At 52.8% G+C, this 25,307-nt stretch overlaps 7 protein-coding genes across 7 annotated transcripts; 5 read left to right on the forward strand and 2 right to left on the reverse strand.

The window, feature by feature from the left end:
- Positions 1–160: 160 nt before the first annotated feature.
- Positions 161–3,700, reverse strand: A1O1_08057 (uncharacterized protein; the record flags this gene model as incomplete). Its single annotated transcript, XM_007728920.1, has 1 exon — positions 161–3,700. The coding sequence occupies one exon, from the start codon at positions 3,698–3,700 to the stop codon at positions 161–163; it is 3,540 nt and encodes a 1,179-aa protein (XP_007727110.1).
- A 750-nt stretch (positions 3,701–4,450) lies between these two features.
- On the forward strand, positions 4,451–5,902 carry A1O1_08058 (uncharacterized protein; the record flags this gene model as incomplete). Its single annotated transcript, XM_007728921.1, has 1 exon — positions 4,451–5,902. One exon carries the CDS (start codon positions 4,451–4,453, stop codon positions 5,900–5,902), a length of 1,452 nt encoding a protein of 483 aa, XP_007727111.1.
- A 3,379-nt stretch (positions 5,903–9,281) lies between these two features.
- On the forward strand, positions 9,282–10,406 carry A1O1_08059 (uncharacterized protein; the record flags this gene model as incomplete). The annotated part of the gene is made up of 1 exon (XM_007728922.1): positions 9,282–10,406. The coding sequence occupies one exon, from the start codon at positions 9,282–9,284 to the stop codon at positions 10,404–10,406; it is 1,125 nt and encodes a 374-aa protein (XP_007727112.1).
- A 2,170-nt stretch (positions 10,407–12,576) lies between these two features.
- Positions 12,577–15,438, forward strand: A1O1_08060 (uncharacterized protein; the record flags this gene model as incomplete). The annotated part of the gene is made up of 1 exon (XM_007728923.1): positions 12,577–15,438. The coding sequence occupies one exon, from the start codon at positions 12,577–12,579 to the stop codon at positions 15,436–15,438; it is 2,862 nt and encodes a 953-aa protein (XP_007727113.1).
- Positions 15,439–16,309: 871 nt separating this feature from the next.
- Positions 16,310–16,799, reverse strand: A1O1_08061 (uncharacterized protein; the record flags this gene model as incomplete). The annotated part of the gene is made up of 2 exons (XM_007728924.1): positions 16,310–16,653; positions 16,721–16,799. The coding sequence occupies 2 exons, from the start codon at positions 16,797–16,799 to the stop codon at positions 16,310–16,312; spliced, it is 423 nt and encodes a 140-aa protein (XP_007727114.1).
- Positions 16,800–17,955: 1,156 nt separating this feature from the next.
- Positions 17,956–18,844, forward strand: A1O1_08062 (uncharacterized protein; the record flags this gene model as incomplete). Its single annotated transcript, XM_007728925.1, has 2 exons — positions 17,956–18,443; positions 18,499–18,844. 2 exons carry the CDS (start codon positions 17,956–17,958, stop codon positions 18,842–18,844), a joined length of 834 nt encoding a protein of 277 aa, XP_007727115.1.
- A 362-nt stretch (positions 18,845–19,206) lies between these two features.
- A1O1_08063 (uncharacterized protein) lies at positions 19,207–21,595 on the forward strand (the record flags this gene model as incomplete). Its single annotated transcript, XM_007728926.1, has 7 exons — positions 19,207–19,285; positions 19,334–19,934; positions 19,984–20,281; positions 20,438–20,498; positions 20,963–21,108; positions 21,285–21,401; positions 21,530–21,595. 7 exons carry the CDS (start codon positions 19,207–19,209, stop codon positions 21,593–21,595), a joined length of 1,368 nt encoding a protein of 455 aa, XP_007727116.1.
- Positions 21,596–25,307: the final 3,712 nt, after the last annotated feature.

Here is a 25,307-nt window from a genome sequence, read left to right on the forward strand (position 1 = left end):
CTTTCTGTCGCTAACACTACCACCTGCTTCTCAAACCAATGCTTCGTCTCCCAATCACTGTTGACTACTGACCCATCGTCTCATCCACATATGTGCAACTGTCGGAACTCGACGACGAGCCTGATTAACCCTGTTTCACCTTCTTCGCCTCCTCCCTATCTCACCCATTCTTGCCAGTGTCTTCGATCTTTTCGATTAGCCCTTTTGCAGTTTCCTCTTCTCCAGGCTGGACTTCATCGTCGGCCGCAGTTTCGCGTTGATTGTCAAACTTCATTTCCCCACTGCCTTGTCTGTCCTTCGATCGCCGAGGTTCACCTCCTTCGGTCATTTGCTGCAGATTCACATCACTCTTCAGTGCAGATAGACTGCCAACACAATCCCTGTACATGGCCGTCCAGGGCAAACTGTCAAGCTGTGGTGCCTCTGACCGGCCAGAAACAAGGGGCTCCTCAGGTGGCTCACTAGGCTGCTGAGACCGCCCACCCACGGATCCATTTGCCCCCGGACCCCAGCGAAATGGTCGAGAGTCGTGACTACCGTCATGGCCTGCAATGATCTCCAGCTCCGGATATTCGACACTGGCACTCATACTGATACTGCTTCTATGTCCATAGGTCTGCGTATACGCTCTAAGGTCAGAGCTGCTGTTGCGATAAATCCTCTTCCACTTCCCTACCAAACCCCTCCCGTTCTTCTTGGTCCGCAAATCCGCCGATCGCTGTTCGTTGATACTATTGCGCAGAATGTCCAGGCTCCTGCTTTTACGCTTGTCAATATTTGTCTTTCCGAACGGCAGTCGTCTCCATGATGGTGGCGTGCGTAAGCTCATGGACAACGTCGATCGATTCCAAGATGCCTGAGGCGTTGGGTAGGTTGTTGCATTCTCGTCAGTACATTCCACAGCAAAGTCTCGAACAGCAACCCCGTCGCTGGCACCTGCTGGACCACTCCTGGCTTCTCTCGTGTAACTGGGAAAGCGTGCCCACAGACCCAGGAGATCCCTGAAGGGAGTGTTGGACCCTTGACGTTTATCATCAGGAGTGGCTCCAACGATGGTGAATCTCCTGCCCAAATCCAAGATACTCTTTTTTTTTGGAGCTTTCCTCTGCAATTCTTCCCCTGCTTTAAATATTGGGGCGCTTCGTCGTGCACCAAGTCTGGGAGTTCGCTCCGATGTGTCTGAGCTACGCCGGATAGTAGGCTTCTGATCGTTTCGAGTCTTGTAGAGAAGGCCAGGCTGCAATCCGCTCATGTCGGGGCCATGGATTGACTCTCCAGTGACGACTTCCCGGTCGGAATTGGCTGCGCTTTGACTTGAGGCCGAACTTTTTCGCCTTCCATTACGGTCAAATCTGGGGGCGGTAAGAAACCCACCCGCCAGTCCATGTTGAGGCTCTTCGATCGCTCGCTTGAAGGTTCGGCGCCACATATCGGTGGTTGTCTCTTGACATCTGCTTGTAGAATCATGGAGGCGATATGCGTCCTGGTCAGACTCCATCCGTCGACGTCCATTGCCAGGGAAAAGATCAGAGCTGGCAAAAGACAATCTTTCAGATGACCGAGAGGATGGATCAAGCTCGATCTCACAATGAGTGGACCTCTTGGAACCCGATATGGTGTCTGGCTCAATATCACTCATCCTTTCGTTGAAAGCATCGTGGACCGCTTGCGTGCTGACTTCTGTAAGTTGTTCTCTTCTGGAGTCTTGTATCTGCTCTGCACTGATCTCACTCATGGTCTCATAATATTCTGTTGAACCTTGGTCATGCCTCCGCTGGGAAGCGTTTACCTGCAAGTACCCAATCTTGTCTCCTGTCGGCATGCTCGCGCTTCGCTGTCGTTGAATATGTGGGTCGACCTCACCGACTCCTTCGACCTCCTGTCGGGTTTGCAAGGACCTGCGGCCGAACCAAGCGCTCTCCCCTGCAATCGATGCGTGGCTTATACTACCACTCGATGACCCAACGGGTAAGCTGATGGACTCTGATCTTCCACCGACTGCGATACTGTTCGGATTGCGTCTGGGCTTTCTGAACATGCTATTTCCAGCCATGCCGATATCACCTTCATTCCAGTGTGATGATGATGCGGGATCATCATTTGCATTTCCTCTGCCGGGCATCGAGTCGACTGCAGTTCCGGTCGAGACCACATTTTTCAACTGTGATTTTGACTTCCCCAAGGGCATAGCGTTCTCGAAGAGGCGCCGTGTCTGGGGATCCGATGGTCGCCTGTTGTGCTCAATTGCGATCCAGCTGGGGTGACTCCCAGTCAGGGACAGTCTCCCGAGAGCTGGCCACCCATCTATATGCTCACTTTTGGCCTGATCGATACTGGTGCGACTTGTCTCTGGTCTGGATCCGGTCGCAGTGATGGAAGGACTTGCAAGTTGTTGGGAGATCCTCATGTTGTAGAGATGTACAGAGCTTCGGTCAGAGTCCGCAATTGATTTCATGTCTCTACTCAAGGCATCCGAGCCTCCCGGTATCGATGTTTTGAATGAGTCTTCATCAGTGCTTTCCTCCGTTGGCGGTATTTTACCCCCATCAGGGATGTCTTCGTAAGATGATTCAGTGGGAGCGCTTCTTGGGCTATGCTCAGCAAACTTTGAAATGAAGTCAATGAGATTTGGGTTCAGATTTGAGAATAAACTGTCTCGGTTGTTCTCCGCAGTAGAGGCAAGGCTCTCCGTTTCAACGGCAGCAACAGTAGCACTAAGCCTTCGCAATGCTTTTTCAAACTCGAGGTCAATTTCTCGTCCGTGGGGGTTGAGTGAGTTATTTCTCTCGTTTTGCGGCGGTGAGTGAGTCATCCTCATTAAGCAAGCCGCATCGGGCAGCTTGATGGTTCCACTTGATAGGCCGTCGCTGAGTCTCTGCAAGACCTCTGTAGGTGACCCTTTATTCTCCAGCAACACGAGCTTGGTGAAGGATGTCTTCGACGGTGTCGAAGGCATCGAGACACCAGTGTCAGCCTGCTGAAAGCCTGGGGGGTTCTTGCCCGTGCTCTGAGATGTCAGCACGTCTTCATTAGCGGACAAATGGACGTCGACCGTCCTGAACACATCTGCCGCCGTGGTAGGGCTCGGTCTCGTGGTGCTCTCTGTATCATTCAACATTGCCGTCTGAATACTCTTGGCATCACTGTCGTATCCTCCCTCGCTGCCTCCCCGGGACATTAGAAGCTCAAGCAGACCGGTGGAGCGTTGGCTCAGAGCAGCCTCAGGGATGTCTACTGCCAGCCGCTGCAGGGACATCCCAGTTGAGTCGTGAGCGACGTCATCTGAAGTGTGATGCTTGGAGCTACTCTTGCTCAATCTCGACTCCGAAATCTTTTGCCTAATATGGCTGCCCAATTGCTCCAGCCGGCCGGGCTGTTTCCGTTCTTTACCTGGCTGCCCGAATCGAAAGTCAACATCAAGAGACTCTTGTCTTCTGGCAGGCAGGGCCGAGGATTGGGACGCTGTGCGGTAGCCACGCACAGACGAGGAGGAACGGAAGATTTGGCGCAAGGCATGTGTGTCCGCAACATTGGAAGGAGATTGGCCGACGGCGTGAGGGACAGTCGAGGCAGGTAGTGGTATCGACAGAGCAGATGCAGGATTCTGCAGGTTTGAGAGATCTGAGGGAGGGTCTCTATCAGAAGAACGAAAGCCAATGCAACATAGCAGGGGTGAAAAGGCCTGTCTGATCCCATGCATTTTCGGTCACTCGAGAGGTTGATTGAGGATGACAAGGAATGGTATGAAGAGTAGAACAAATGTACACTGGTAAGCTCTGCGTCGGCACAAACCTTTTGCGTCTTGAAAGGGCAGCCCCTACGAGTCGACGCATAGAAGTCACTTGGCTTGATGCACAGGCAGACCAGCTGAAAACTCGTCCAGCAGTGTCCATGGTATGAAAGGTGAAAATGGAAAGGGCAGAACGCAGCAACTGAGGGAAGGAGCAGAACGCCAAACAGCAGCACAGCGGCACAACTTGCGTATATCACAGGATATCATGCAGTCCAGTTAGTGCTTTGCTACCACTCTCAGAATTCTTCGAACTTCAGGTCCATTGGTATGGTGGTTGCATCCCCAGTAAGCCGGATAGGGATATACCACCCACTGCCATCTGATGAGCAATACAGTGCACCACCCATTTCGCACCAAAATGTACCTGTATGCTCAGCTGTCATGATCAAAGCGATTGGGAGACTTAGTCACATGCGGTATTCCGAAACATCCTACCTGATAGATACCTGGAATCTATTCATCTGGGGACTAAACTTGTCTGAGGCAGAACTTGAAGATTGCTTCGAGGTTGGATACAGGATCTGCTATGCGGCACAAATACTCTGCCGGAGTTCTACGGCGGAGGGAATCTTCACATTCATCATTTCTCTCATGACGTCGATTCCTCCTCTGGCTTATGGCCATCATGAGGTGATAGCAACTCCATGTTTTTCAGATATGGAGATCGAGGAACTGGCCGCTGATGGCCGGCCAAAAGCCATCTTCAGTCTGGATATCCCGGCTGGGAAACTGCGAATATCCAGTCCACCCACGGTTACATCCCCTCAAACAGGCTTTTCATGGCTTAACAGATGTCTAAGCCCTTTCCTCCCAGCAGGATATCCTTCAACGGTCACCCCAGACTATACGCCGTACCAGATCTATAATTCACTGCAGGCCTTCGCTTCCACCATCGCAGGTTTACTGGCATCAAGAGCAGTCTTTGTCGGAATGGGCGTGGGATCGGAAGATGCCTCTCTTGTCACCACTATGTTGTTACACATCGCCCAAGAGACCATTGGTCGCGTTGCCACCATTGTGTTCGCCCATCGATTTTCCCAACGTATCGAGGCCGAGGTCAAATTCTACCGGTTCTTCGCCGACATCGTCAATGACACAGCATTCATGCTCGACTGCATGAGCCCTGCTATGTCCACCCTGGGTCGTGTCATCACTCTGTGCGTCAGTAATGCCTGTCGCGCTGTATGCGGAGTGGCTGGTGGAAGCAGCAAAGCCATCTTGTGCTCACACTTTGCCAAAGCGGGTAACATAGGGGAGCTCAGTGCCAAAGGTGGTAGTCAAGAGACCATGGTCAGTCTAATGGGCATGTGGGTGGGAGGCGTCCTTGTTAGCAAAGTCCACGGCACTGTTGCGACCTGGTCATGTCTGATTCCTTTACTAGTATTTCATTTATGGGCCAATTGGAAAGCTGTGAGAAGCGTGTGCCTAAGCTCTCTCAACACTGACCGCGCCTTGATATTCTTCCGCGGCGTTCTTGAAGGTCAGGTCAAAGACGCGCAACAGGTTGGGGCGGAAGAGACTATATTGGGTCGGCGCACTGTATCATGTGGGCTTCGTGGGCTCTATCTCACCCGCTTCCGCGTTGGCGTTGGTGTAAACGACTTGGTGGCATGCATGTATGGTCGTGCCGACCACGAGTCTCGCAATTTGCACGACCTGATAGACTTGTTCCACATCTTTGGCGAGGAAGAATACGTGCTTTGGTTCGATGTGGACAAGAGAGAGGCACTGATCTTGCTGAAGGACACCGCCACAGGGCCTACACAGGCCCGGAGTATCTGTCATCTGCTTCGATGTCTCAGAACACAGGCAACCACAGCATCCGCCGCAGAGGCTCACGGCAGAGAACAAGGGAGCAGGCCCATCAAGAGAGCCATCGAACCCTCCGAGAGGCTGCACGATAGTCAACAAAGGCTGTCGATGTCCACGGACGGGTATCATCGAAGCATCCAGTTACTCCTCGACACCCTCCATGAAAACCGTGAGCAATGGAGTCGCATCCGGGATCAGGCCGAAGAAGTTGGCTGGGACCTTGGTCTGACCGATTTGGTGAAAGGACAAGGCGCTCGCATTCGATTGAATGATGAGGAAGTCAAGAAGGTCCAATAACGTAAACAGATCCATCAACAGTGCATCCTTGCTGCAAAGTTTGCAGAAGACAGGATTTGAGCGCCGCAGTTGCAGTGTCTTTGATCCGCATCCATCAATGGCTTGCACAATGGGTGGAGATTGCTCAGGACGATTGCAACCTTGGTGGAAGATCGTATCGGTCGTTAGGTCATGAGATCTGCTTCACGCACGCATGTAATTAGCAGAGCAACCTGATCGTCCCTTCAAGGGATAAGGCATCCGGGCGGACATGGGCCGGAGCCTTGTTCCAAGCAAGTTCCGACCCGTCAGATTGAGGTTTCCTCGGATACTAGTACGGCGAACAAGCGCTGAGACCAGATTGCCAATCTGGGCAACATTCTAGAAGGGCGGAAGAATGTGTCTCGGATCTGTGGCTGGTCAGTGGGTTTTTCTGTCAGGATTTGTCTGGTGGCGGCGGGCACAGGAGACAGGGATGCGTCAACAAGTAGGCCACAAGATATTTGTTGCTGCGTGTCTGTACACAGTACGTAGTATCGGTGACAAGTGTGGCGTCCATCCACGGAGCTGAGCGCCAACATGCCAATTTCGTGTTTCAGCGCCCGGAACCCGGAAACCGTTGTCGAAACGGCCAGTCATGGTTGATTGGGCATCGTCAGGAAACAATATTCGACACACCGTTGGCGACAACCTTCTGGCAGAGACCTCTTGGAGGGCGAGCTCACTGTTATTGCATGATTCAAGCGCTCGAACAGGATCTCTCGAGGAGACATGTCATAAGGGATTCGGATATAGGCACAAGGGGCACCCAGTAGCATCTAGAGACATATTCGTTGCCGCCACCTGCCATGGACCGACCACGTTGCAGCTGACACGATGATTCAGCGCTGATGATGAATTCCCAGTGATGGCTCCAGTATCCCTCTTTTTTCCTGTGTTGGTTGAAAAGTCTGAGGGACAAAGGGGTCGGATGGGCCCTGACAGATGTAGTCGTTCAGCAGGAAGTCTGGATAATTTTCCATAGGTATCGGAAGACAGGGACGCATTCTTGTCCAGGAATAACTTCCCTGCAACAGGCTGTGGATTAACGGCGGAGGCGAACGGCTGCGGAACAGCTGTGTGGACATTGGTGACGAGCGTCTTGTCTCATTGAACGATGTGATGAGAAGGGCGTGGTAACGTCGTGGCCGACCGGGGGTCAGCGCACGCCGCAAAGGTGCGTACCTCCATTGTGTGGAGATGCTGTGGTGCCAATACGTGATGGTGGGATCTGGAAGAAGCGGAAATTCAACTTCTGTTTTGATCCCTGTTGCGAGTTGGGGACGCTGTGCAGTGGTTCTAATGATGGCGAGGGTGTACGGGGGTGATCAAACGGTGTCTACGACAAGGACGTTTAGAATAAGCGCCACGATCAGAGTGAAAGACGGCCGTACTCTACTCTGTATCATGACTTCTGGAAGACGCGTGGAAACCAAGGGCAGTGCCCGCTAGAAAGCGTAGAAGACCTGGTGGAAGCCTGGGAGAACTACTACTGTGTTACTAGAAGCCCCAGGAGCCCCAGCTAGAACACTGTTAGGTGGATATCGCAGCCTAGGGGCCTACTAGGTGGTGCCTAGAGTGAAGGACATTCGTCACAACTGACTGGGGTGATGGCCCGTGGTGCCTGATGGGATGACATGAGAAATCGTGGTTGGATCGTACAAGTCGCAGTTGTATGTTTGCCAATTTCATACAGTGGTTGATTACCTGATATCTTCACAGAACCTGAGGCTCTTCAAGGAGTATGCCGCAGTGCCTTGAGATAGGTAACATCAATATGGAGACCTTCAGTCGTCAGGGTGGTCCACGATCCCACCACGGACAGAGTAGAATGGTCCCGATCTTGCTTTGCGTTAATACCACTAGCACACTACGATTCTCCTCTTTCTGGGACTTGAATCTGATCAACATCATAGGTGGCTCCCCCCATCTGCGGTGCACCCAATCTTAACCAATATTGACCCTCGGAGCCGCCATTAGTTCAGTCCCTAGCCTTGCTTTAGGCATGGCTAACAGGGACTAATGCCTGACGTTGCACTGCGCACTTGGCTCATCCTTCGGCCTTCTCGAACCATTTCCTGCCCTGTGCGTAATATTGTGCTCCTTGTGCCTGTGCCTGCGCCTGCGCCTGCGCCCTAGCATTTCCTCCTACTTCCTGCGTTTCCTGGGTATCCCACCGCCTTGCAAACGGCACGCAACAAGAAGAGAAGAACACAGACATCTTTTTCTTAGTGAATCACACGGTTCACCATCCTCGTGTCGAGCCTGTCGAGACCGCCGTAGCCCCCAAGGGCCCGATCATAGCCCATACGTTTTTTGGAGGTCAGCGGGTGCCTCTACTCATCCAACCCTCCCGCTATCGACGTTCTCACACATACGAAACTCTCCACACGCCTCCTCCTCCTTTCCTCCCTGACACTGTGGCCGTTGCTCACCACTGCTACTGTTGCCTCCGCCGGGCGCCTACCTGTCCTGAAAACGACCCAGATCCATCAGTTTGGCCGACCAAGCATGACTCTTAACTAAACTCTCTCCATACCTACTGGCTCCTACTACTCGATCGGTGTTAAGACCATCCACTTGTCGGGTATTTGTGGTTACCTAGCCTCCACCACTTCAATCAGGCTCCTTCTGCCATGACTGTGCTCAGGCCTTGATCTCACTAAGCCCAGAAGTCGGAACAAACCTAGGGCTCCTCAAGAGGCGATTCCTCCAACTACTTCATCCATACAATTGTGATCACCTAAATTCAATGTCTGTGCTGGACTTGTTTTGCGGTCATCATTTCCTCGCCAGCACCCAGTCGCTCCTTTGAACCACCTACACACGATCTGCAAGCCCGATCGATCGCAACGGCGGAAAGCTGTGGCTATCCTTAGACGCGATCTTCTGGCCAACGCCCATCTGCATCTGAGCCAACTTCTGCCTCCGTCATCGACTCCAGCCACGCTGTTGACGGCTTTGAGAGCAAGCATTGGAAGGTCGCACGACAGCCTGTCTGCACCTCAATTGTACCGACGTTGAACCTGTCACGAATCCAGATCGCCCTTCACACCTTGAAATTGGTTACAGAACTAATTCGTCGTTGCACAACATCCTTCTGTGACACGAAACGAAGCTTTCCCACGGCAAGACTCTCGGCTACTCACACCCGCACACCCCTCCTCACACGGCCCCTCGGACGCGCAGTCGTGACGCTTAAGTGTTGAGAAAAGCAAGAAGAGAGGCTTCGGAGCAGCAAACGAAACACTCCGAGTTCTCCCTTTGCGCCAAACCCCAGCTACCGAGCAAGCTGGGAACACCCTTTCTGTTGAGGTTCGGTCTTGAATAAAAGGGCGACTAAGGGCGAAAGTTCAGCGCAATGATTAAAAGGAGGTCTACGAAAAGAGTCTGGCCATACACACCTGAACCTTCGCCCCGTCTGGAACCCTCTATCTACTCGTTGGAAGAGGTACCGGAGGTCTGCGAGATGCCTAGTGACGAAGTCCCTCGGGCTCGACCCATCAGTGTAGTGGGCCGAAGAGAGGGCCTCATGTCCCCAGCGAGACCGACGCTGGACGATGTACTTGCCAACAAAGCACCATCTCCATACACGCTTGCTGCGTTTACCGCTTTTCTTTCACAACAACACTGTTTAGAGACGCTTGAATTCACCACGGAGGCTAAAAAGTACGCCGACAAATTCGATGAAGCATCAGCAAGCCTTGCAGGAATGCCGATCACGGTGGACGCACAGGAGGGCTGGGAACTGATCCAAGACTGGACTCGCATTCTTGATATCTACGTGAAGCCTGGTGCGCCTCGAGAGATCAATTTACCAGCGGAGGAGCGGGACGATCTGCTTGAGCAAGCCTACGAATTGCGACCGCCGCCTCCTGAAGCATTGGATGCCGCCGTAAAACGCATGTATGATTTGATGTCGGAATCCATCTTCATCCCCTTCTGCAACAGCCTTCAACAATTACCCTACGCCCAAACATACGACGCCCTCTCGGATTATGGCCATCTGAGTGGCCTTGATCCACCGCGGCTCACCTACGACGATCGAGGCATGCACCGGCAGATGATATCCGCTCGAAGACGCCGGTCTCCCCCCAACACATCAGCTGCATCGTTTGAGACCTCCCGAACACTTGCATCGCCACACCGATCGGCCCCTTCCTCGTCACTGTCATCGGCATTGGGTCGCCAAAGCGGGACGCGATTAACCCACCATATTTCTCCATCGTCGGTAGTCTCGGAAAGTGCGTTGACCGATAGTAGTGGAGGGCCCGACAGTCCTCCGGCTGGCGAACCGGACACCGTCGTGATGACTCCCCCGACAACCCCGCCCACCAGTGATGTTGGCATGAGCGGTATGGGCCAGGTCAGTGGAGCGGCTTCGGTACACGCTGCTAAAATCCACCGAAGCGAGAGTGGTGGGTGGAAGAAGGCGATGAAACTATTTGGAGGCAGCAAGAAGAAGAACGAGGGCTCTGACGGATAACATGAGGTTGATTTCAACATCAACCGGTGACTAATTGTTTCAAAGCATTGAGGTTTTCTGGAAGCAGAGCATGGTCGTTATGGGATTCAGGCATGACACGGGCGTTGATTGGATTACAAAAACCTGCAGCACAGCATTTTGGTCACGGACTGTCAGGTTGAATCAGGATTCACGACGCGGTATGAGATACGAATGGGCATACGGCGTTGGGTGGCCTCGCAGACGTATCTGCAAGCAGGCCTTTTCTTTCTTTACGCAGTCTCGGGGATTGGCCTGGACTACTGCCCCGGCATGGTAACCCCTTTTCCAGGGTGAACAGGCTCGGAATTGCACAAGGGGCCTTGAAGCTCTCCTTGGGGTTAAGGATGGGCCTCCTCCGCATTGCCACAAACAACCTTGCGGTGTAATTTGTGCAGCCAGGAGGGTCACGACGAGCATATGGTACGATAATACAAGTAGGCAATATCAAGAATAGTACTGCCATACCATGCTAGTCCCATGGCTACGTGCCATCGAATATCAAATCTCGGTCAATCACCTACTACTAGGTAGTAGTATGACATAGGATTGTTCACAACATACCTAGGTATCCTACAGTACATCGTCTCGCTTCCGTACTTTCCATCAGGGTCTTGACGAAAACTGATAGAGAACGTCATGCCGCTACTAGTCCTACTAATGTTGGTGCATCGGAGGAGTCAATGATTGTCAACGCCCTGACTCGCCGCTGGGAGGCACACGGACTCTAGAAAGGTCAGTGTCGAGCTGGTGAATCGGACCCTCGAGGTCGGAAAGGACCCTTGAACAACGACGTCCATAGTGAAGTCCATCCGATGAGGGAGATACTGATAGCAGCGATGGCTGTGCTCTTATCCAATCATCAAGACAGACAATCTTAGGATAAACACCCAGGCAAGAGAGTCGCAGGGAGACTACAAAGTATTCAAACCACAGCACAATCACGATGGTGGCTGATGAAATCATACATGACTCCCAAGAGACATCACGTGCCTAATAGATCGAGTCATGTGTCTGATTCTCATCCAAATTTGTTCGTTGCTGCTTCTCGTTGTCTTCTCATTTACCTTGCCGTTCACTCAGCTCCTCTATCCTCGTATTCTGTGCCGTGTGGACAAGGCTCCTTTGGTTGCTTGAATGCAAGCTGGGGTTTTAAGTTCCTTGGGACACGGCTCGACTACCCAGGTACCAAACTGTTACTGAAGCTGACACAAATGACCAGCCATCGATTTTGCCAACGCCTTGCTATATCCTCTGCCTGTCTCCTTCGATGACAGGCTTGCTTGTGGCAGGTAGCCCATACGTACCTAGTACAAGAGTATCTGAAGCTCCATGCTAAAAAGCAAGCTCGCTACAAGTCACCGGTCCATCCTCCGGCGTCTGGCGAATCCTGTGGCACGTCGCAAGGTCGATGATTCATCATCCCTATCAGCCACAGCGGGATATTTGTCCCTCCAAAAATAGAGACGAGCACGATACCTTTATACTACTATTACTAGTACTTCAACACCGTCCCTATCTACCCACTTAGGCAGGCAGAGACGACCATCTCTTCGTAACGACGGCCGGAGATGATGTTGGTGGAAGGTCTTCACTGCCCCGGAATTTCCTTCCCCTGATCACTTTGCTCTACCCTTCTGTCGGTTCAGCTCTGGGCTTTATCCAGTGCCGTGAGTCGTTCAGCCCGGCTTTGACAGGTGGGTCTCCCACCTGGGGTTGTCAGATCCTGCCCATCGATTGGCCTCAACCGAGAGGCTGGAATGCTGATGACAGTGAACACACCTTCTCCTCTCGACGCTCATCACCAGCTACTATCCCTGTGTACACAGAACTCCTCGATGGCGTCCGACCTTATCTTATGATCCTTTGACCGACCTCAGGGCACACATCGACATGGCAACCACCTCTTTCTTTCTGGCAGATCCCTCACAGCGCCCTATCAAGCGGTTGTGGCTGAGGCAAACCACCACTGAGATGCCACCTTCGAGATTTTGACATAAAAGGCAAACCAACATGCTGACGTTCTCACCAGGGTAATTACAGCATTGGCCTTGTCATTCTGCCGGATGCTGCAATATACATACCTTATTTTCTTTCTTCCCGTCTGGTACCATTTCCAACTCTTTTGGTTGACTATGATTCCCTTCATCCAATGCCGGGAAAGTACTCTCACAGCGTCGCCTTGGCTGACTATTCCAACCGTGGGCTCGACTATCTACCCGATGATCTATACTTAGATCATCCACGGTCCCTCCGAAGTCCTTCGCCTGTCAATGGGCCACAGACCGTGAGCCCGATCTCTCCTGTGACACCTGGGGTAGGCCCAGGTGCAACCTTATCATCTGCCTCGAGGTCGTACTTTCCCCATGGACAGGGTTCTTCCAGAAATACCAAAAGACAGTCCATCAATGGTGATATGCCCGGTCGGAGGCAGGATCACGCTCGGATACCACCGCCACGACGACTGGTTCTGGACTGGGAGGAGGGAACCCATGGCTCTGCCACAAACATCAAGGAATCTCAGTGTGTTCGATCAACTTCAGTGCAGCCTCGCCTCTCAACGAATCTCCGCGCATCCACGTCATTCGATGCCTACACTGAGAAGGAGGTGTATCATCCTCAATTAGCATCGCGGGTTTCAAACGACGATGCTGCCAGACAGACAATGCTCTCCAAACCGGTAGAGAGTGCATCTCGACCTAGAAACCGGAAGTATCAACCCAGAGACGATGTCGAAAACTTCCAACTGTTCAAGGATCGGGGCATCCCTCTTTCACCAGCCCTTAGCCATCATGGGGAACCTCTTCTCTCTGTTCAAGAGTTCCTCAATGCTTCCTCCATGGCGAGAGAAGCGAATGGGACATCCAAACAAGGTCAATTCGTATCGAGTTCTCCCACCTCCTATAGAGGCAGACAGTTGCCTCAAAGCCCTTCGTTGCAAGGGAAGGGAGGCAACAGAAGCCTCGCATCGTTGAAGAGGCCCTCGATCCGTTCACTAAGGCATGACGGTGGGATCAGTTTTGAGGGGTCATCAGACGAAGATGATGATGTGGCACAGACCACACCGGCCATCACAACATGGAAATTGAGCCCGAATCCTACAATCTGGGCAGACGAAAGTTTCCGGAGACGAAAGATCATGGATCTTACGCAGGAGCTCCATATTCTATCTACGCAAGGCGCTCGAAAATCCGGGCCAGAACAGAAGTCACGTCAACAGCGAACCGAAACTAGGGGCAGACAACCGCGAATCAAGCACACCACCACCATGTCGGATTTTGAGGACAGCGAACTCAGCGAGCTTGACGGACTCGAAATACGTCCTACTCAAAGGTTTCCGAGCCTCTCCAGGCGTCGTTCGACGGATCGTGATGGGACGTCGCGGGAACAGGAATATATCCCTACCCGGTCAGACGGTCCACTGAGCCCTGTCACTCCTCATTCAGCACGGTCCTTTGATCCTACAGTACAGGACATACATGTCTCAAAAGCCAAGGCAAATGCTCCCAGTTTCTCCTACAATGGGCATTCCGATAGAGACTACTTTTCTGGAACCTCACCCAGGAAGTCGCATACGCCCGGACGACCCTATCGCAACGTTGGCGAAGACAGCCGGAAGCATGAACCACGGGGAAATGGAGCGCTAAATTCGTCTCTGACCAGCGGTACGACGATGATGGCTAGTCAGGGGTACCACGGACGAAGCAACAGCATGTCGGCTGCCGATGCCCTTGGAGGACGCTCTCAAGGTCTACATACGATACCCTCGCAGCACCGTCGACAAACTCTCGCATTGAGACCTTCGATCTCGACGGCAGTGGCCTCTGATATAGGGACCAGACCACGACCTGGTCAAGGAACATCGGCATCATCATCGGCTGCAAGACGTGGTAGTTCCACCCCAGCCTTCGGTGTACCGAGTATCGTGCGCAATCCCGAGAAGATAGCCGCAATCAACGCAGAGACACGCAGACGCTCGGGCGCCCAACCCCGAACAAACACGACGTCTATTGCACCGTCGCAATTCCCTGGAAATGCTCCCTCGCTCCAAGAACGGCAGAGAAGTCGCCATAGTCTATCGCTGGTAAGGGGCAGACACGCCAGTTTATCGGATCTGGCAGGAAGCTGGGGCCGTGACATGAAGAGCCGCTTCGATGCTAGATTGGCGAAAGAGCGACCGCCTACAGAAGCGAAGCCAAATATAGAGGATGCAGAGACAGCAAATAGGACTGCGGCGACAAAGGCCGAACAACCCCAACAAACGACTTCCAGACTGTCGCGCCCTCAGACGTCCAAGCCGGCCCGTATCCGATCGGCCAGTTTGAGTGCTCAGTCCTTTGGACACTCATCGATGGACCCACCAAACCCTCGCGCTCGTCTCGCCCCTGAGGGGGATCATATGTTCGACCTCGCTGCGAGTCCCCCGGACACTTGGACTGGAGGGGACTTCGGCGTACCAGCGGAAACAATTGAATCGCATGCACCAGGTCGGACGCTCAGTCTTCATCAAGGCATGGTCGAAAGCAAGATCTTCTATCCAGACGACAACGACATCGTATTCAGAAGACATGAACGGAATAATGACGATAACGATAACGACAACGACAATGATATCGACGACGACGATATACTAAATCATAACGCAGCGCTTCCTCCACCGGATATCTCGCGCTACCGTGCCCCCTCTTCCACCAGGCTGAGAAGGAGTCTTGAAGAGGAGGAAGACCGAGTCATGACGATTTTCCGCGTCCTACAGGACGGTCCGGATCCGTACATTTCCAGGCGTGCCGAGCGAGGCAAAGTTGAAACGGAATCGCAAACCGAGAAAGGAGGGGATCAACCTCACATCAGACCCCAGATGTCGATGACCTACAAGACAGGCCGGGGCAGCATAAGCAGGAGCAGCAATATGAGCGGAACCGGGAGCGGGCACGGAGGGAGACGGAAAAGCTTCCTCGGAAGGATCATGGGGCGAAGGGCGTTTTCTGGGACACAGGTGGACGCTGTCTATTGAATGAGCGGAGGTTTCGTATCAGCTTGAGGATGAGGAAACTTGTGCTTGTGGCTTTTATCAGAAAACTTGTGACTGTAGTGGGAGGCTGTAGTGCTGCGAGGGCGTTGAGTTGCATGTATCATACATGTGCTTTTGACTTCACAAAGCCACAGAGTTCAGGTAGCTCACGACGTCGTCTCTATCATGACATGCTGTTTAGGTTTAAAAATAGTTGTTGAAAGGCCCAGTCGATTTGGAGGAGTTGTGGTCTGTCTCCCCTTTCGAGTTGGTTTGTAGATAGGAGACATCTCGCAGATACGATACTCCTTTTCGGTCATTGGTCCGAACAGTCATTGACAAGTCCAAACTGTAGACTCTGTCTCGACGGACCGATAGGCACCAGGGGATGCTACGGTCTCCGTCTCTTGCATGGAAGGTCAACGCAACGAACACTGTCAAGGAGATTTATTGTCTAAGGTCACGTTGATTGTGGAAGGTATGTTATGTACGTACATCTTGGGGGGAACCAGATATGGATGGATCTTGCTGTGCCATACAATGCATGCCATCAGCAGTCCTTGCTTGTGTGAGCCATATGGAACATAGCAGGCATGACATGTGCGATGTCCCATTCCATCACAAAGCTCCCGCGACTGGGCGGCGTCGCAACCCGGTCCTTGACCGTCAGAGAGGAACACGGCAGTTCCCAAGTCGCCAGTATCTCATCTGATGTCCTCCGCAAGATGTGAAAAGTGTTGAACATGCAAGAGACCCAAAAAGCAAAACAACAAAAACCAGCTCGCTCATGCCCGCCCCTTTTAAAATGCTGCAGACTGAACGCCGACTTCTTTCACCCGAGCTCCTTTTAAAACGTTGCTTTTTCTATTCCCTCTCACGCGAATAACCCGGCGCCGCCGCTGTTGACGGCCTCAATCTCCTCTTCCGTCCACTGAGGGCGCCAAAACCTCTTGGGCAGTTCATTTCTGTCAAAGTACTCGCCTTCTCGGGGCTCGACTGGCCCAAGAGCCTGTCCGGGAGTGCCGCCGATGCGTCCGTACGTCATCACCCCCGAGGTAGGTGCTTGGTAGGGCGAGGCATGCCCCTGGCCGTTGCCGTTGCCGTGCTGGCTTCCTAAAGGACCATGTTGCTGTGCCTTGGAGCGGTAGGTAATGAAACTGTCGGGGAGAGAATGGGTCGGCGAGGCAGGATGAGGGTGAGGAGCGTGATCGATTGACTCTGCACATTGTTAGTTAGCACCGGTCTGGATGTCCACCAGGAAAGACAGCTTCTTGGAAACACTTACTCGGTGGGGTGTGCTTTCCGATGAACTTGATCAGGGGAGTCCGGTGCTGAGCTGCCCGGAGAAGGAGGGAGGGACGCATTGTTGTCTTTTACAGTATGGTGTAAGCTGTTAAGCAGGAAGGGTTGTTCGACCTGGCGACGGCGGCGACGGCGGAGTCGGGAGCTGGTGAGAAGAAGACGGGTGGGAGTAGACAGATTCAGAGTACGACTGGTTTAGATATAGCCTGGATACTGGCTTCGATTCACAGTCCAGCGCTAGGAGGGACGGGCTATTCCTGCTCCGCGAAGCTTCGAATGGTTCTGTGTGTCTGTAGGTAGGTATCTCTCTCTGGCATGCGCCCTGGCACTCGGTACCTAGTCCGGGACGGTTCGGCCGAGGCAGTAGTGGTGGTGGAGCTCCACGGCCGGTGGTGGGAGCAATGGGAGATGGTATGGGGAGGAAGGAATAGAAGGCGGGCGAAGGTGAAGTCGCTAGAATAGCTTAGGTAGCTAGAGACGACTGTGTGTGGTAGATAATATGGTAAAATAGGTAAAGGGCCTCGCTATAGATTTCACCTGTGAGCTGCCAGACGCCGGAGTAGCAGCTGCTCTACAGAGTAACCGGCCGGTGGAGATTTTGGTGGGATGGATACAGACGCAGCTTCAGGTTGCTCGCCCTTCAAGTTGTCGGAGCTCGCCGCTGCAACCGGGTTCAAGTTTGCTTCTGGCTAGGCGGAATGGCATCATTTCTATATGTACTTTTTCTCTCACGCGTCTCCGCCGTCGGCGATACGCCCTCCAACACCACTCACTGACTATACTACATGTTGCTCCAGGTACTATGCCCGACCTTAACAGTGGTCTGACCGTTGACTACGACCAACTACCAACTACCTAGGTACCTGCACCACTGATCGATGGTCTTTCTCCTGCCTGGAAATTTCTAGTCCATGACTTTTGTGTCTGACTGCGCGCCGTCACTCTCACCCGCCCTTATCGATCACGCCCTTCTACTAGCCCGCGTTTCCCCGTCTTGTTAATCAACCATTATTGACACCTCCTCGATTTCGATTGTCGTCCATCTCGCAGATGATGTGTCTCGTGACTGTCGACGCCCTACTGATCCACCAACCTGACCGTCGGCATAATTACTACGCCTGGTAAGGTGCAGGCCGGCTACCGTACATCGGCTACCCAGCTACCGGCTACCGGCTGACCACAACGGGCAACCGAGAAGCACTGCCTAATCTGGTTCCAATGCACGAATTCGCCCTCTACGGCCAAGTGTCGCGAGATGACCACCATCGGACGCTGCAGCAATTAGCTGGCTATACACGCATGCAGCCGCAGGAGACGGTCGAGATCCACCTTGTCTTCAAGCCTCGCACACCCGCCGGTTTGGACCACCTCCCTTCTGCTGGTGGGTCTCAAGGGGTTATGCAGCAGGATGTTCAGAAGCTGAAGACTATGCTTAATGCTGGGCTATTCTACCTGCAACTTGTTGGCGAGGTCGTGCCAGACAAGCCCAAAGGCACAGAAAACGATGAAGATGTCGCCATGTCGAATGGGGACGGTGATCATGCTGAGTCCGACAGGTCAGCGGACGAGAAATCGGCCGTAAGGTGGTCGCTCGATTTCAAAGATACTCCCGAACCGGGCAAACAACCTGTTAGCACCCGGCTGGTTTCCCGCATATCCATGACCGATGGAGACTTTGTCAGATTTCTCGATAACTTTGGCTACGAGTAAGTGGTATGGCTTTTGGTCCTTGACGACCATGCTGACGTTGGTCGCGTTTAGGTATGTTTCTCGTTACATTGTCGTTGGCTCCAAGTTCTATGACCATGACACCACTCTATTTGTGCACAAGGTTTTGAGACTCTCCCAAATATCTGCAGACGAGGCAGTGCGTGACACCTCGTTTCTTCCAAACATTACCGAACTGCCGGAATTGGATGGCTCGGGCGGATACACCATCCAGGCATCTATTGATGTGGTTGATGGCAACAATCCCGAACTCAAAGAACGTGCAACTCGGCAGCTGCTGGCGCTGAAAGAAGCATTGAAGCAGGCAGTTGACCTCACTCCGGGAGATCGTCTATCTCTGGACACACGCGTCCCCGTAACTTCTACTAGAACTCAATGATAGCACACTGCAGCGAAACACAGCCTTGCTACTACGTACACTGCTCGTCAGGCTGCACATGGATTGATGACTAAGCGTTGATGACTAAGCGATCACGTGCTGCTCTGGGTGCCTAGAAATGACGTCTTTCCCCAACGCGTCTGTCGCGTTGTCTTTCGAAAATCGACAACTTGACAACTTCAACCTCGTGTGTCTCATGCAGACACTCAACCAAACTTGAATACCGTATCACTTTCTTTCTCGGCGTCTGATTGGACCTGGCTTCTCGCGTATGGCTTGCTGCACCAATTCGCCAGTCTCTTTTCCTGGATCTCGTTTGTTTTCGCGGCCGTGATGGGACCCTCGTAACCAGACCGTTCGCCATGAAAAGATCGGCTCCCCAACCAGACCGTCCCATCTCCCCACCACCGGTCAAGCGGAAACTCGAATCCACCACTACCAGTAGGTTGGAGGAGGGGTCTGTCAGTAATTGATACTGACCAGAGGTAGACAAAGCGGTTGCGAGCTTTTTCAAACCTGCCTCGCAGAAGGAACCCGAAAAGTTGACATGGCGGACCGTCGAAAAGACCCTCATCGTGGGTCGGTATGATGCATCTAATGTCCCGCCTCAGACTCGTACATTACCGGTCAAAATCGCTGCTTTCGACCTGGACGACACCCTGATCGTTCCGAACACTGGGAACAGATGGGCGCGGACACCGACCAGTTGGAGATGGTGGGACCAATCAATCCCTGGCCGGTTGAGGTCACTCTACAATGAGGGCTACCTCATCATCGTCCTCAGCAACCAGGGCAACGTCAGCCTCAAAGACAACCCGAAAACCCTTCAGAAGGATACGGCCAGCCTCGCCAATCTGAAAGCCCAGGTCTCCACCATTTTCCGTCAGTTGGATGTGCCCCTCAGTATCTACGCTGCAACCGGTCAAGACCGATACCGAAAACCTCGGACTGGTATGTGGGAAGAAATGCTCCAAAACTATGATCTGCACATGGAAGGTGCCGTCGATATGGCCGCTTCATTCTATGTTGGCGATGCTGCAGGCAGAGCAAAGACCGATAAAAGACGAAAAGACCATTCGACCTCGGACAGGTAGGCATCTTTCTTCCCGGCTGCCTTGGTTGAGATCTCATGCATGTAGGGACCTGGCGGCGAACATTGGCATCAACTTCTACACCCCTGAAGAATTCTTCCTCAACGCCACTGCAGAGCAGTATGACCATGTCTTCGAACCAACGAGGTATATCGAGAATCGACAGTCCTCACAACTTCCATCGGCTGGTCAGCAAACCGCTACGGTATCTGCTCCATTTACCAAAAACAGCCCCCAAGAGCTGGTCATCTCCTGTGGCTCGCCAGGCGCTGGGAAAAGTACCTTCTATTGGGACGTTCTGCAGCCACTGGGATATGAAAGAGTGAACCAAGACATTCTCAAGACAGTACGTGCGCCTCACCCAAACTTTGTCATATGCCAGTGAATCGTGCATTCCCCGCCCCTTGTCCTACCCTCTGGACTATCAAACAACGCTGGCCGGCTCCTGCATGACGGTACTTTAGAGACCTTGTTTCAGGCTAAGACATTGTTGTGCAAACAGCGCGAGAAATGTATCAAGAAGGCAAAGGAGCTACTGGATGCTGGCTTGTCTGTGGCTATCGGTATGTATGACATTTCCTGACCACCTCTCGCATTTCCCATGTTCGAACTTCCTCCCCTACTAGATTCCAATACCCCCTTGGCCCCACCTATCTGCTTTTGTGACACCTTTCATTTGACATTTCGCGTGGTACACGCATGACATCTGTGTATGCCTGATTGCGTGCCATGCTTCATGCATGATCCCTGTCGTTCTCCGTTTCTCTCAGCATGTCGACGTTGCACGACATTGCACTGCACGGACTTTGTGATGGCTGGTCTTCCCCGCAAAAATCCCATACACGGAGACCATGATTGCATGGGCAGGACTTTCTCTCTGCAAGGCAGATTCCAATCCAATCTGCCCATTTCCTCTCCGCTACTGTCTGTTCTACTCATCTGGTTACGATGCGCCTCTGGGACATGTCCCCCTCCATCGAAGACTCCTGACTTGGTTGGCCGCGTGCGCTTACTCGACATGTAACAGACAACACCAATGCCGACGTCGAGACTCGAGCACACTGGGTCAGGCTTGCACGTGAATACAACGTGCCTATCCGATGTGTTCATTTCACAGCTCCCACCCGTCTAGCTGAGCATAACGATGCAGTTAGAGCCATGAATCCCGATACGGTACGTCCATGCTACCTCTGTTCAACCAGGCGCTCCTTCCTGCTGTCGTGGTAAGAAGGCTTCGAGATCTCTTTGCTGCCTCGAAAGATATGCCTGACGGCTAGCATGTTGGTGTTGATGGAATATTGGTATTCTTTCCCTCGCTTGGAACGGCGACTGACTTGCCCTAACCACAGATGAACCCTGAGAAGCGGACGCTTCTTCCCGGTATTGCATTCGCTTCGTTTGTCAAGCGGTATCAAGAGCCCACATTGGCAGAGGGATTTCAAGATATCTACAAGGTCGATTTCGAGGTATGTGCTGTGCTGTCTACTCCGGCCTTTTCACACCGGAATACAGTATCTCCTTCAATGCTTGCAGCATTTAAATGCAGACTCGACAAGTTTGAGCTCCCTACTGACAGTTCCTCAATGGAATATAGTTCAAGGGCACCGAAGAGCAAAAGAAACTCTGGTCGCGATACTGGGTTTCCAAGTTTTCCACTTAAAGCGGCGGCGTCGGAGTCTTCATACTCTGTGGACAAGGCCTCGACTGGCGCTCGCTTGCTGGTACCCAGGCCAAGCTGTCTGCTACTCGAGCAATCCGAGCCTGCAAAGCTGCCGGGCACGACCGCACATGAGAACTCCCTTACGATAACCCTGACCATCGCGGGGACACCTACCGAATAAGAGAAAAAGAAGTCGTACTACGACGTTTTACTCCGTCTTCACAGCCGCGGTCGTTGAAGAATCGAAGACATTTTCAAGGAAGATACTTGCTGTTGGCGTGTTCACGAACGCCGAGCGAGACTCACCCTGGCAAAACATCGAGGAGGTTAATCAAACATGCAAGCTTGCTACCTACTACAGCCGCATATCTCGCCTCGACCTTAACTTAAGCCTGGACGCTGTTCGCTAACCCGGACTCCACTCCTCTCTTAAAGCCTCTGATAGTCATCGCCTGCCGTCTCATGAGCTAAACGATTCAGCACTTGCGGCTCGGAATTTCGGAGGTCAACTCAATTCCACCCGGCAGCACATCTTGCCTCAGGGCGAAGAGAGTCAAGACATGGGTTTATGGGTAGAGCATGTCAAGGGGACGCCGTTCCAGGCCTGCCTGGGGAAAGAGCAGGTAGACAACGAACTTGGCCACAACCCGGCACAAGGAGAACCTCTTAACCGAGCACCTGGCCTGGCATGAAAGAGAAGAAGGATGAAAGGAAGAGGAAGACCAGCGGGGGAGCAGAGAAGACGACCTTACTTAATTCCACAGAACGTGTATCTTCGAAACAACTCATCGAGCAGCTTCTCCAAGGGAACGACGGCTCTATGAGAGATTACTACTACTCTCTTCTCTCATTTAGCAACTACTAGTGCAGTTCTCCACGAAGACCGATGCAGTTGTGTCTCGCATGAGGCCCGAGGCTCCCGGTTCTCAAGCGATAGGCGAGCTTCGCACAGTATTGATACTAACAACTGTACTGGACAAGCTCCCCACCACCAGCTTCCTATCTGGACATACACACCACCTTCATACGGGGCCCTCGGTCTCCGCTACTGGACTGTGCCTGGGAAATGGGAAACTGGATCTGATATCATGTTCTGCGCAGTCATCGATGGGGTCCAGCAACACCCACAGTCGACGCACTGTGAACTACAGGTCAAAAGTCCGCGGTGGCCTGACCGACCAGGGAGCGCCCACATAGTGTATCCCAGGAGCTCCGCGGACAATGTCCATAGCTGGGGTGCGGGAATGGTCGCCCTTCGGGAACATAGCTGGCGACGGTCGTTCGGAACCCGAGCTACGTCGCGAGCGGAGGTCACGCAATGTCTCTGGAGAATTGGCATGTTCCCGCGAGGATGGCAGATTCGACGATGCAGGACACTCACTCACTCACTAGTACGTACATTCTCGGCTGATGATACCCCCTTTCGAGTCTGAATGGGCAATGTAATAGTTTCCCTAAAAGCCGTGCGTCGCAGTCGACCTCTTTCTCATGACTTAGTTCTCAGGTGCCATGATTTTCTAGGACTCCTCTCAAGGAAAAAGGACGTTCATGGATGATACCGACCCTGATGTTGCGTCGCTGTAGTGCATGTGTCGAAAGTCCGGTCTCGGAATCTCCGTTGTCTAGGTATCTAGAATCCATGAGAGCATACCCACCCAGGTTCAGCAAGCACCTTAGGTACATACCTCACATTACCTCACCTTACGATAGTATCGGTTGGCACCGGAAATCTGCTACCTATCTACCATGTACCTCTCCATGAGGGTTTTCCCAGGTAAGGCAGGTAGGTAGGTAGGTAGATGGATAGATAGGTAAATAGGTAACCGCTTGACCTAGAACGGCCTGGTTCGCCGGATCTCGTCCGGGGCCACGCGAGTTGAGCTGAGCACGGGATGTCTTCATGTCTGTGCCCGAAACCCTGGTACCGAAGTGCACTGACCAAGCTGAGTGGCTCCCGAACCATCGAGGCCTCACAGCCATCGATTTTCATGGGATCAAGGGACCAGCATCCACCTGAGAAGCCCCCAAGAACCAAAACAATACCCGAAGTAGGCAAAGGGTCTTTCAGAAGAAGCCACAGTGGGAAAAGACTTTCTCGAGAAAAGTTATGGGTATATCCCATCCTCGACGAGATATGATTGGATTTTCCAAGTTCAGGGTTCGCTCTGAACGTGGGGGATGGGTAAAAGAAACGCCTCTTGCGGCCACTTGCAATTGCGACAGCAACAGCAACAGCAACAGCAAGGGCATTTGCGCATGCGACCGGGGTAAAGGGGGTCAAGTGCCAGACTTTCACTCACTGCTGGATAGAATAGTGTCGTAGCTGCGTCGGCTGGGGCTCACGTTGAGAGCACGTGAGTTCCTCTCGAGTTGGTCCATAGCTGGCCTTGTGGTATCTTCATGTTCGGTGGTTTTGGGAAAGCTGCGGTTCCTGAGTGGAGAGTTTTGTTCCCACGAACACAAGTCTCAGTAATGTCTCGGTTGCTGCCGTTGCGTGGATGGTCGCCTTTTCACGCCGAGCGCACTGGGTAGGGTAGTGGTGCTAGCCAGAGCAGTGCTCAGAACTTCCGCCAAGTGTACCTACATATGCTATCGACGACATGCGCCGCAGCAGCTTGCGCCGGGCGCGCTGGCATCAGAAAGGTGGTGGCAGTGGTTGATCATTGTACGCACTTCGTATTGTAGAGCCGTAGACGAGGTTTCATGCCGCCCTTGCAGGACTATCGATTGAGGCGTCACCATCATCCTGCAAAGCCTTGGTCCAACATCCAGGGTTCCAAGGTGTTGATAAGCTGGCAGAAGGATGAGCCTGCATTACGGAGCGGACGTTGCTGCACCTAGGGCTTGCACAGTCCTGCGGTTCATTGCTGTTCTTCTCTTGCGTGTTCCTGTTCCAGGGTGTCAGAGAAATGGCAGTGGAATTCGGCAAAACGAAACAAAAAGTCCGTAGTAGCCCGCAAAAGGGTTGAAGTCGCCTATCTAGCAGGGGGATACATCTTCCGTTGGGTATACCAGACAAGCGCGACGGCTCCCATGGAATGCGCCATCGTCGCAATAACACGACTTCTCTATGGTAGACAACTTCGATGGTGAGGTGGGCTGACGGAGGAAAAGGCACGAAAGAAGCGTCGCCGATAGCTTGAGTAAAACCAGGTCCCGATTGGAGGCCACCACAGTCGCGGACACTACACCTCGAAGCTGAAAAGTGCCGAGTCTCTCGCTACTTTGAGTTTGTCAAGGATGTAACAAGAGCCAGACACCATTTTCCCAGCCACCCACATTTCTCCATCACCCCAAGGTTTGTCGAGACATGTTTGAGAAAGCGCCAATTTCGTCATTCATGGAAACACTGACATATGTCTCCAGGGTGCGTCGCTGCTCCAAACCATGTATCTGGCTGGAAACATCGGCCATTGGTGTTTGAGCGCAGTGGCAATATGAACTTTCTAGACGAGCGTGGGAGAAAATTCTTTGGTAGCTTTGACCGTTGGGCCGAGCACGTTGAGGACTAAGGTTTTCCGTTCGGCGTTGTATGCAAGGAGGGCGGCTTGCTAGGATGCCATGTGCGAAGGAGCCGCTAGGTCAACGACGTAATTCTTGGAAAACATACCAGACGAGCAGAGTAAAATAAGTGCCGCGCCGGTCGCTGGGGATGTTCGGAAGAAGTGGCCTTTGGGGAAGGTCGATAACAATTGCCGAAGAGAAGGGCGGT

Source organism: Capronia coronata, assembly GCF_000585585.1.
Source record: "Capronia coronata CBS 617.96 chromosome Unknown acBCG-supercont1.7, whole genome shotgun sequence".
Taxonomy (NCBI): domain Eukaryota; kingdom Fungi; phylum Ascomycota; class Eurotiomycetes; order Chaetothyriales; family Herpotrichiellaceae; genus Capronia; species Capronia coronata.